Raw genomic sequence first — 12,624 nt, 5'->3', positions numbered from 1 at the left:
GCCCATTTCACCACGCAAGACAAAACTGAACTGTCTTCTCAAAGGACTGTAATCTTCTACAAGGTCTTTCCAATTAATTTAACCATGAATAATTTTCTTTTAAAACTACTTTCAAGTTTCCATTTAGTACCAGAAGGCAATTTCACAATTCATTTCTATTATTGGATTAAGTGGCCTGCTTCAACCTGAGCAATTGTATTCTTTTCTCTGAGTGTTCTGGTGAGGATAAGTCTCATATCCTAAGCAAAGTTAGGGTAGGATCTCTGGACAGGGCAATGGAGCGTGGCCTGGTCGGACCCACTAGTTGAAAAACTCTGGTTTCCTTAAGGAGTAATGTCTGTCCACCTTGGCAGAACACTCCAGACTGAAACAGAACTCTCACAGCTCCTGTAGGCCCACGGAGCCCTTGGGAGGCAAGTCTTAACCTAGAGGAGGGGGCTAGATGCAAAGAGGTGTGAAAAACAGGATCTGCTAGGCCAAGACATGGAGGAAGGTGGACATAAAAATCAAGACTGAGCAGATGGAGTGGGGGAGGATCATCCAGAGAGGGTGCCAGGAATACTACAGCATGAAAGACACCGGGGAGGACCAGCAGCAGGACCATGAGGACAGCTGAGCGTGGTGAGTAAGAGGTCAGGGAGGGACAGACAGAAGCCTAATCGCCAGCCTCATATACAGGAAGCTGCACACCCAGCCAGTTCCAGTGCTTCAGGCCCATGATGTGAGAGACTGATGGACAGGGAAGGGAAGAGGAGGGCTAGGAAAGAGGCGAGGATGGAAGGGATGAGGCAAGAGGAGGAGGGAGAGGAAGGGAGGGAAGGGAAAGAAAGGGAGGGAAGGAAGGAAGAAAAGGAGGGAAGAGAGAGAAGGGAGGATAAGGGAAGAGGAGGAGAGGGGAGGGAAGGAAAGGCCTTCTTCCCCTGTGAGGTTCTGGCCCTCAGCGCCTCATCTTTACCACCCTTTTCCATGTACACACGCTGTCCCTAATTACTCAACAAGCACAATATTTCATATGTAGTAAGTGCCTGGCAATTTGCCAGTGGGCTGTAAAAGAACTACTTATACAGCGCATTGTCAGAAGTATCTACTGGCGTCAATAATAGTTTAAAAAATAAAGCTAGGTGGTCAAAGAGGTGCTTCAGGCATCTGAAACAGTCTCTAGGAAAGGAGGAAGGCAAGGTAGGAGGAAAATGTTTTGGCCACAAAAAGCCAGGAAATTAATAACAGTGGGTTCTTCAGGAGCAAATCTAACAGCTTAACAATGGCCATTCAAACAGTGCTCAGGGATTCCACTAAGCTGAAAACACTGGAGAGTCGCCTGAAAATTTTCCCGGGATGACAGGCTCCGGGGCTCACCTCCCACATTCAGTTGACGGTAGGTTTGGGTCAAGGCATCTGTATTTTTCAGACTGTCCTCATTGCGCAGGTTTAGAAACCTCTGGCTGGTTGGTTCTAAGGGACATGACCTGTGACTGCATGCCTGGATGCTGCCAGGGAGAAGGGCTGCTGTCTGCCTGACACAAAAAGATGCTCTTTATAAATAATTGCTAAGCCTATTGTGAATTATTAGTTTGTCTCCTTTCGTCTTCTCGACAACACAAAGGCAGTAGCGGGGGGGGGGGGGGGGGGGGTTATCCCATTGTAACTACAAAAGTCAGTTACAAAGTACTTACACAACTGCTAGGTGATAGAGAACTCTAAACCTGCCTGTCCTTCTTGGAGGATGTGCCCACAGTACCGTGCAGGACTGCCTCCTGCTGAAGTGGGCAAAAAGCAGCTCCCTAAACACAATGTCAAAAGAATTGGCAGGTGCTTCCATCTGTATCCTCCCTGGACCATTTTGCCCAGTAACTCACAAGAACTGGCTTTTTTTAAACCTTGGGCATCCCTGTAACTGTGGGGTTTTTTTGTTTGTTTGTTTGTTTGGTTTGGTTTGGTTTTTTGTTTGTTTTTGTTTTTTCGAGACAAGGTTTCTCTGTGTAGCCCTGGCTGTCCTGGAACTCATTCTGTAGACCAGGCTGGCCTCGTACTCAGAGATCCGCCTGCCTCTGCCTCCCGAGTGCTGGGATTAAAGGTGTGCGCCACCACACCCGGCTTGTAACTGTGTTTTATGCATCTTTGCATCTTCACCTATAACCCAACGCTTGGCCAATGATCTAGACTCATAAACAATAATTGAGTTCCATTACTGGAATGAACATTATGTGGTTTCAGCCAAGCATCCCAGGCTAAGAACTGGGAAATGTCAGTTAAGTATCCAAGGGAAGGGCATGGTCGGAGGCGTGTACTTACTGCCCATATGACATGTTTTAGACATACCTGGAAGGATCTGGGGTCCCGGTGAAGTAGTGGATGCATGGTGAACTTCTGTTCTGAGACAAGACAGACACTATACTGGCTGTGGTGAGGAAAGACTCAGAATCTATGCAAACACCACTGGCTTTGTCTCGTAAGATGTTAATCATCGTCTGCACAGTGATGCTTTCTGAGAGAGAAAGAGAGAGAGAGAGAGAGAGAGAGGGAGAGGGAGAGGGAGAGGGAGAGAGAGAGGATATGATCATATATAACTGTCAAGATTGCCAACCATAACTGATTCACTTCTTGTCACTTTTTACCAATAAATATCCTGAAGTCATACCTGAGAACATAACTTATCAACTACTGAATGTAATTCCCAGTTGCTCTGGCAACTAGGTTTGGCCGGCCACGTGATAAACTCTGGCCAATGGGAGATGAGCAGAAATGGTGTGTGCACATCTCTGGGCATGTCCGTGTTCTGTCCTTCACTTTTTCCTTCTGCCTTCCTGCTGACTGGGAGAGGCCAACAAGTGGTTCCCAAACTGCAGTCCAATGTTGTGCAGAAAGTCCCCAGCCCTGAACTGTCTCTTGCCACATAGATGCTGATATGGGAAAGCAATGGCTTCCGTTTCCTTAAGCCGTGTTCATTCAGACCTCTTTGTTACAACTTTAACTCTATCTCAACTCGTGCAATAACTGAATAGACACAAACATGAAACTGTGAAGCCTGAAGGTGGCCCTCTACATCCTCACCCTCATGCCTGCTTGCCATTCGGGGTAGGTACACTGACTGAAGAAGGACCACTCTGCAGTGTGAGCCACACGGGGCAGCACCTAGAGTACTCAGTCTTTGGGACTCCTCATTCTAAATTCACAGGAATGGGTTATGTCCTTGATACAACCCCATTCCGACAGGGTCTCCTCTGGTTATGTTCTATTAAACAGTCTTGCAGCTGAATGTCATTGTTCATGCCTATAATTCCTTCATTTGGGAGGCTGAAGCAGGGGGACACTCATCTGAGACCAGCCTGAGCTACAGCCTTAGTTCCAGGCCAGCCTGAGCTACAAGAACACCTTTCTCAAAAACAAAAACAAAAACAAAAACAAAAACAAAAACAAAAGAAAACAAAACAAACAAAACATGGTAGCTGTGTGCAGAAGCAGCTGGCCAGCCGTGGGTGGAGTCCAATTTTTAATAAAGTCGCTGTTGCTCAAAACCAGTCCCTGAAGTACCAAAAGCAAGCATGCAAGTCTGTGTGCACAAAAATGGAGTCAAACAGGGAGAGGATTCTTCACGACGATGCACATCCTCTCTGCAAGTCTCTGTCTACATTTTACACAAAATATTAGCAATTTCTTTTTATATCTTCACCCACCCTGTGTCCCAACTTCCTGGCTCACGACTTACTATCATATGACCTCTTCTCTAACACGTTGGCAATATTTCTCTCATCTGCCTTTTATTTCTGCCTTTGCTTCACTCCTCACCCCTGCCCCTTTCCCCCTTTCTCTCTCTCTCTCTCTCTCTCTCTCTCTCTCTCTCTCTCTCTCTCTCTCTCTCTCTCTCTCTCACACACACACACACACACACACACACACACACACACACTTCCCAGTCTGGACTGTGTAGGTGGCGCCCCCTGGAGTTATAACGAACTCCTCCATTTTCTGCTTCCTGCTAACCAGTGCCGATTTAGGGTTGATGTTTGAGCAGGGGTAAATAATTTCACTAGTTTTGTTTTAACTTAAAACATTTGTAACTTTTTCATGGAGTTCCCACTTGAAAATGAATACTTCCACACCATTCTATATAACAAGCTTTTGTCTTTTATTGTTTATTTGCTTGGGGTTTTTGTTGTTGTTGTTGTTGTTGTTTGTTGTTCTGTTTGGTTGGTTTTGCTATAGGCAAAAGTTCCAAAGCACTATTCTATCTACATCAAGGATCAGAAAACATTTTCATAAAGAACCAGATAGAAGATATTTTAAACCTTGGACCATGTGTTCTCCACTACATTCTCCCCACAGCAACTTCTTGGCTTCATCACTGTAGACCAAAGGTGGCCATCGGCAGTTCACAATGAAATGGATTCGTGCATTGGTTTGAACCTGGATTCCTGTCCTCCAGATGCCTCGTTGAAGGTTTGGTCCTCAGGCTATGTTACTATTGTGGAGGGTCTAATAATATAAGGAAGATGGGCTCACTGGGCAATGTGACCCTGAGGAGATACTGGGACTCTGCCTCATCCCCACTGCTTCCTGGCCACCATGAGGTAAGAGGCTTCCTCAACGTGCTTCAGCTACCGTGAAACCTGTCCCCATTTCAGACCCAAAAGCAACAGAGCAACTGATTCAAAAATTTCTGAATCTGTAACTCAAAGTAAACATTTCCTCCTGATAAGTATTTTTATCTTAGGAATTTTACTACAGTGATAAGAAAACTGACTAGCATGGTATGACTATTTTCCAACAAAATTTTATTTACAAAAGAAACCACTGCTAGAGTTGCAGCCATTAGTTCTAATGATCAAGTATGATTGACAGATATTTATGTAGAACTAGCAAATAGGAAATGTGACCATTATTGACCCGGGGCAGGGGGAGGGTAATCTATTCATGCATATAAACAAGGAGCAATTTGTTTAGTACGTTTATCTAAATATGGATTCTTAATCAGAATTTAGTAATGTGTGGCATTGCTGTATGCCACAAACAGGTTATAGAGAGAACTCAGTTCAACAGTCCAGTGCAGAAGTTCATGGAAGAAAGTTATATTCAGGCACAATGAGAGGATCTCAAATGAGTAGAAGGCTTATCCTTCAGACACAGTAGGAGAAGAGGGGCTCTTCTAAGTTTCTGGAGTTCTAGGGAGGACCCCAGTAAGTATCACAAAGGATCACATGATAACAGCAGTGTTCAGCATCAGTAGAAACAAGAAACCCATACAGGTTCCTATATATTGTAGAAGCTGCATGTAAACTCACCAGGGATGTGAGGTACAACTTTGTGTTTACCATGCTAGGCTTATTCTCTACCCCTCCTCTTTGTCCACCCTCCAAAGTTTGGAGCAGGGTAACTTACCTTCTTGTTTTTCTAAGCTGTCTTTGCCTGCACAGCAGTCCACATGGTCATCGGTTGGAGAAAAAACCTGGGCAAAATTGAATTCATCGTCTCCTGTCCACCAGCCTTGACTCTGAGCATAAGTCCTGAGTTCTGGGTGTTCTTCATCCAGCTTAGTGGTGAGGGAAAGATGATTGCAAATGCACCTCACTCCCTCTGCAAAGAGTTCGATGTGTGGTTAGTGAAAGGGAGCCGAGACTCCAGGGAGCAATCAGTGCCATTTCTGAAGAGAGATCCTTGATCCTCACTCCAGGAGACATCCCAAAAGGTTCAGCCTGTCTCCATCGGACATTGTTACAGCTTAGATGGATGTCACATTTACTGATCTTAAGTTCACAAACTCTCAAGGCCTTTCATTGTGACTGAATAAGCCTCAAGCATACATGGTTACAGGGAAACTGAACAGGTCTTTGGAAGGACTTCTCAGGAGACTCAGGATATATGTCTGGCTCCTCTACGGGGCTACTCCACAACATTCAGAGGCTCCTTCTCCCCAGGAACACTCTCCTACCTGGAAGAACACTTCTGCCACCCCCACCCCCATACACTCAGACAGATGAAGGATGACTTGGTCTCTAAGCTTCAAGGTGCTGTCTAGACTGCAGAGGCTGGGTCACCATTGCTAAATCACAGAGGCTGCTCCCAGAGAGTGTGCTGAGCTTCCAAATTCTCGGAGAATGAAGTGAGAAAGAAAGAAGAGGCTACCTTAGAGCTCGATCTGCCTGAATCCCACCACAGTAGAACCCTTACAGCCTGAATCCGGGTGCCTTGAAGCCAAGTCAGCTGGACCGTTTTCCCAGGATTCCTTGTTTTGATGATTTATACCTCCAAACTATGCACTCCTGACTGACAGGCTCCTTTTTTCCTAAAGGGTATCACTAGTGTAAAATTCTAATTAAGCAACAGAAAACAGTTATGATCCAAAAAAAAAAAGAAAAAAAACCAAAAACCAAAAAACAAACAAACAAAAAACCCAGTGATATAGAGACCATTCATACTAAGCGATTCAAAGAAGGAAATGGTCTTGAGAACTCCACTGAGGTTATTTTCCTAGAGGCTAGTTTATAGTACACACTTGTTTGGGGGTTTTGGTTTTTTGTTGTTGTTTGTTTGTTTGTTTGTTTGTTTTTTAAGAATCAGAACCGAGAGGACAGAGTTCAATAACTCCCACTGCCATCAGTCTATTGCTGCTGGGGTCAGAGAACATGAAACTGATGAGGGGGAAAAATGGCTGTTCGAGAAAAAAAATGTTTAGTGAAAAACAACACTCATTTTGTAGTGATGGACCTTTATAAGTGAGGCTTTGAAGGAAGCCGTGCTTCTGAATGTAGCTACAGATCAAAAAGTCTTAGATTCTACTTAAAAGCAACTGGACGGCTTTGAAGCACAGCCCATCCGCTTTCCCAGGAGAGCCATTTGATAGCATTGCTTTATCTCAGGGAGGTTTCTGTAAAGGAGTTTTAAGTTCCTGTAGGGGAAGGGGAGCTGGAGGTCTGGGGGTGGGAGGGGAAACCTTTTGTTCTGCAAATGCTCTAAGACCCCAGGAATCGTGCACAGGTCCTGAGAAATATGCTGGGCACACCACGGAGGTAGGAAAACTCGCTGATGGCTCTGCTAGCCTGTTCCACATTCTGTGAGAATGAGAAGACACAGCCTCCATCCACATAGAGAACTGGTCTACCCTCTTGTTCTCAGCAGGATAACTTTGTGCACAGAACATTTGCTAATTGTGGGGGAGCCTCCGTAACTGGAACCTGTGCACAAAACCAGGTTTGACTCCCAGTGACTGTCAAGATCTGGCTAAGGTCTGATTTTGTTCTGATTCTCTAAAAACTGGAGTAGCAAACAGATTGCATATCTAATATCTTCCATAATTAACTGGTAAAGACTTCACAGTAAACTCAGCTGAACAAAAGTATGCAGTGGTGTAGAGGCTCAAGAAAAGGACAAGAGTTGACCTACTAGCTGGAGATACCTCGAATTTGGTAATGGAGAATGTTGGTGCACACAGTGTGTATTTATCATCTTGTCGCAAGGAGTGCAAGGGGACCATCAATGACCAGTTTTCTTTGGAGGTACGTAGGACGTTCAGGAGCCCGTTAGCCAATTCTAGGACTCTATCCGAATGGGAATCTGAGGGAGAGCCCTACAGTGGGGGTACCCTGTCTCAGCAGTGAACCAGAAACAAGAAGCATCATGAACCAGGGGGCACTTCTCATGTAGTTGACCAAGTCCATGATGCCCTCCTAGGGATGGAGTCTCAAACGTGTGACCTGGTTGGCACCCAGTGGCACTCAGTAGTGCTCACAGACCCAAGTTTCTACTTTAGAGGATGAATCTAAGCTTAAACAGCTGTTGAGCCGGGAGTGACAAGGGATTGGTTATTATGATCCAAGACTCCTCATTCTCTTGCCTAACCCATAGTCATGGTTTATAGTCAAAACTAGACATGTCAAAAAAGCAAGCAGGAAATGTAAAGAATTAGATGGGCACTTTCTGAGTCTTGCTATCCCTTCAGGAGACTCCAGATACACCTCTGCAAGCAGGTACCTGGAAGTGAAAGGCATGCTTAAGCCTGAAGGGGGATGCATAGAGGATGTACCACAGCACCACAGCTCTTCTGGGCCAGCCTAGCATGTCTGACCAGCATAACTTCAGCGTGTCCTATCATCAAAAGTCTTTATCCTGTACCCCCTCACCTGTGATTCTCTCAGCAGCCCAATACTTCCCTACAGTCTCCAGCACCCAGGCTTCATCTCGATCCACAAGCAGATATGCACTTTGGAAGCTATGGCAGGAGTGTGCATCTTCATAATAATTTCCACCTTGTCCGTGCTCATCCAATAAAGAAACAATGATGTCTAGGGCTTCTTTAGCTGTTGTCCCTCGTTCTAAGCCAAGCCTGAAGGAAATCAGAAGTATACCTCTGTCATTTCAGGCCACACAATCATTACCATAACAAGGGAAGGCTGGAACAAGGTTAAGTGAGGAAACATGCCAATATGTACAAACATGTTAAATACTCAGACCAATATATGAACTGCTTAATAGAACTTGAACTCATAATGCCTCTCTTAACACACCCAATTAAAAACTGTAGAAATGTGTTCTACTGTCTTTAGATTTGATTGCCTTTTGTAAGAATAGAAATATCAGGAGCCAATGACTATACCCTCTGTACTGGAAGGTCAGCCCTTCTTGCTCTTGGGTGACCATATGTCCCGTACAACTGACCAGCACCCTCCTGACTACTGCCTAAGAAAAAGGGAATCTCCTTAGCTTGGATCAACGATTATTCTATGGTGGGTATTTTGGGTACTGTTATAGCCTATTTGCGTCTCTTTGAAGTTCATGTTAAAGACCTAGTACCAATGAGATGGTATTAGGCAGTGGGTCTTCCGGGAGATGATGAAGTCATGGCAGTGGTACCATCATGAGTGCCAATAGTGTCCTTTATAAAAGAGGCCATATCAGAGAGCTGCCTTGCCTCCTTTCGCCATTGGAGGACACAGTAAATGGATGCTGTGTATGAATCAGAATGCATCCACATTAGACATTAAACACTGCTACCTTGATCTTGGACTTCCTTGTTTCAAAAACCATGCACAATACATTTCTGTGAACAATCCCATTTAAGGTGTCTTGTCGCAGCATCCTATAGTAGACTGAGAAAACTGGTTCTAAGTGTTTGGTTGCCAGCCATTGTCCTCTGGGCATGTAATTTGCTCAGAGATCTCACTGGGAACAGGTTATGTATGACTTGTCCTTTTTCTATATCCCTCCCTCCTACATGTCAGGCTGTATCAACTGATGTTCTTTACAGTATCAACTATCAAAAGAACATAGATTCCATCTAAAGTGAGCCAGACATCTTCTTTCCCCAGTCCTATCAGTGAATCAGCCTGTCAAGGAGAGTACAGACACTTCCTTCTGTGTGACCTTGGACAGCTTGCATAATAGATGTGAACTTCAGCTTTATACCATCTAGAAAACGTGCCAAGGTCACCAGGGTGTTATAATAAACATGAAAACACACAGCCCTAATGGTGGAGCCACACTAGTAAGCAATCACCTCCAGCTGGTGGAATGCAGTGGCCCAGAAACTCAGAGAGCAAGGGACCTAGCTCCCAGCCCCTGTTATGCTACTTGATGGCCATATGACCTTAGCCATGTGACCTTTATAGCTGTTTGTCCTCATACTGGCAATGAGCACACACTATCAGCTCCTTGTCAAGCTAAGGAGTCAGAAAATGGCCCATGAGATGCATGTCATTCTTTTATTCAATTGGACTACTATTCGGCTCATAGGCGCTCACATCTTAGAACAGGTGACAGAGCTACTCAGGTAGAGACGTAACCTGTCCTTAATAAATTCATGACTTGAGAAGTAATGACTATTTAAAATCTCCCCCATTGAATGTGTCTTAAGGCATGTCCCACTGTGCTGTCATGGGGAAGAAAGGATAATGCAACTGCAAGCTGTAGACTGAGCCCTGTAATTGGCTTATGTTCATGGTCAGAGCATCGTACACCAATTCACTCGACAGGGCTCCTTTTAAGCTTACTTAGGAAGACTTGATTACAGAGCCATAATCTACAACGTTGAGCCTTTAAAGAGTAATAAGAGAAAATCCTGAGCCTTGGAACTCTCAAATAGGGTAGCTGGGCCTCTCAAACTGTCATCTGAGAACTCCTTCTCTCAAAGGCAGCACATTCCCCCTCTGGCATGAATAAAGAGAACATTCTCACTGGAATCTACATGAAGTAGATTTTCCTGTGCCGAAATGAGGAACATCCCAAAGATTTGGAACAAAGTCTTTTCCAGGGTCTTTGGTCACAATGCCTCATGTGACCCCAGGCCTCTGCAGGACAAAATATGACCCGCAGGAGCATACTTTGGGAGCATGCAGCAGTGGCTGCATGTAATGATCTTTGGAGAATTCCTGTTCTGCAGGTTCTAGTGTACGTGGCTGATGTCCTGGCTGCTGGAATCCCAGCCAGGTTATGTACCCGTACTTTTCCTCCATCCCAAAATGCAGGTAGGAGTCTAACTTCACTGCTCCTCAGATCAGCACCACAGGTTAATTGCTATCTATGCCTTTAACCCACATGACCAGTCCCAGCTGGCCTCCTGGCCATGGGATGAGGATATAATTGCCCACTGCACAGTACAAGGTAGGTAAGGACACTGGGACTTCACACACTCCTCCTAAGCTCAAGAGGTACAGATGAATCCCAAGTCACTGGACAGGAAGACATCACTCAGCATCCTAAGGCACGTTTTCAAGCCGTCCCATCCATTCTCACCTCTGGATGGGTTCAATGCACATTTTCCAAATGAAAAGAGCATGATTTCTGACCCAATGCCTAAGTTGACTTAGTGGCTGTGCCTTAGCCTACCTAATATAGACTAGGACAAAGATGAGTTGGAAGGACCCAAGCTAGTCTCATTCAAACATCTACATCCTTCCAAAGTGCTTTGACCAAGTTATTCTGGCTCTGAGAGTTAGACACTCCTGAATTCAGTTCTTGGTTTTGTGAGAGGGAAAGAAATGAGGCTCAGGGCCTGAAAGACCTCGTCAGACAGAACCCACACTTTGGTTTAGAAATCTTCCCGCTGAGCTTTGCTGTATCTGTGACTCTGTAGGTTAGAAGGGGCTCTCCTCTACACCCCAAACTGGATTGAGTTTAGCAAACCACTGCTAACCTGGAGCAAATAATGAAAGTAATTGATAGACCACCCCTAGAGGACTTTGCTCTCAGGGACTCTGTTCTTCGTGCAAATTACCCTACCCCTTCCTACCAACACATCTTCACAGTCCCTCTGCTTTTTAGTCTTTTGGGCATTTACAAGAGTCTCAGCCTTTAGCAAGGGTCGGACTCAGGATGATACTAAGAATAGAAAGTTTGTGCCTGTCTTCAAGTGCTGAAGCCGCTTCTCCTGTTTGGGGCAATTAGAGCTTTGGGAAGTGGTTAGGCCATGACGGTAGAGTCTGTGGTGAGATTAGGGTTCTTAGCAAAGAGACACAAAAAGTTGCCCTCTCTGTGCTCTGGCCTTCTGTACCTCAGATGGGACCTGTTGGCACCGTGATCTTGAACTTCCACACCTCTAGAACTGAAATACAACATATCTGTCATTTAAACCTCCCAGGACGTTATGACTCTGTTACAGCATTCCACACGGACCAAGAAAAGTGATAAGTGGATGTTCTGTGCTGTGTGGACTTGAACTTTAAAATTTATGAAGGTCATTGTTTTATATTGAGTTCCTATTGGCTCAGCTGGCCAAACTGGAGTTGCATGTGCTAAAGATCCCATCACTGGAGCTTTGGGGGACAGTGATAGTCCACTCTTACCCCTCTTTAATGATCAATAGATTCTAGTCTGTCTGAGTCAGCATAAGGACATCCCTGTAGCTGTAACCCTTACAGAAAAGTAACCCAAAGTCACCTAATACTAATGGGTTTCTTTTTTTCTTCCCCATGTTATTCTGTTTCTCCATCTCCACTCTATAAAGTCAGTGCTCCACTCTTGTCTGCTGGGAGCTTTCTGCTCTCCAGAGTGAAGGCTGCCCGGGTTCCTACATCAGGAACGAACGCCAACTCAGTCTAAAACTGAATCTGCTGTCATTTCATCTTCTGACAGGGGAGAGGGTGTTTGAGACCTTTTGAGTCCTTTCCATCTCAGTGTTCTGTCTCACCGGAAGAAGTAAAGCATGGTCTAATCTGGAGAGAAAGTGGTACCTGGCGTTCCGAGTTCAGTCACCTTCTAGCCCTGGGGTGCTGGGCAAGCCACTTAACTTCCCTAATTTCCAGTTTGCTCGCCTACCGTCAGGAGTTAGAAAACCTAGCTCTTTGGCTTGTTATGCGTGTTAAACGAAATAGCACATATAAAGGCAGTTTCCCGAGACAGTTAGGGAAATCATGACTATAACTGTACCCGAGCTTCCCCTTTCCCATCACCTGTGAGCTCCCACGGTCACTAAGAACCTGCCCAGAAAACCACACACGCCTTTCCAGCTTTTCCTCAACTTTCTTTCAAGATCTTCTGAGATCTCTGGCACCAGGAGCAGCTGGTGGGTTGTGTTTAGAATGAGAAGATGCTCTGAAGCAATGAGACTGGCCAGGTTTAGTGCCAACGCCAGACTCAACGAGAAGCAGGAAACGTCAGTGTGTAGGACGATGGCTCAGGACCAGAGTTCAGACACCA

At 45.2% G+C, this 12,624-nt stretch overlaps 1 protein-coding gene across 4 annotated transcripts in view; it reads right to left on the bottom strand.

Annotated features, from left to right (window-relative positions):
- Scrn1 (secernin 1) overlaps nucleotides 1-12,624 on the bottom strand; it is a 72,571-nt gene that overhangs the window by 13,293 nt on the left and 46,654 nt on the right. For all 4 annotated transcript variants that reach the window (XM_029478819.2, XM_085840606.1, XM_021165639.3 and 1 more), the window contains 3 exons: nucleotides 8,115-8,317; nucleotides 5,377-5,571; nucleotides 2,320-2,485 (listed from right to left, as the gene is read on the bottom strand). In XM_029478819.2, coding sequence (XP_029334679.1) covers nucleotides 2,320-2,485; nucleotides 5,377-5,571; nucleotides 8,115-8,317 — 564 coding nt within the window. The remainder of the gene's footprint in view (nucleotides 1-2,319; nucleotides 2,486-5,376; nucleotides 5,572-8,114; nucleotides 8,318-12,624) is intronic.

Source organism: Mus caroli, unplaced genomic scaffold (genome assembly GCF_978045245.1).
Source record: "Mus caroli unplaced genomic scaffold, Mus_caroli_1 scaffold_7, whole genome shotgun sequence".
NCBI lineage: Eukaryota > Metazoa > Chordata > Mammalia > Rodentia > Muridae > Mus > Mus caroli.
The sequence above is the reverse complement of the archived record's forward strand: the minus strand, read 5'-3'. Positions and strand labels throughout refer to the sequence as shown.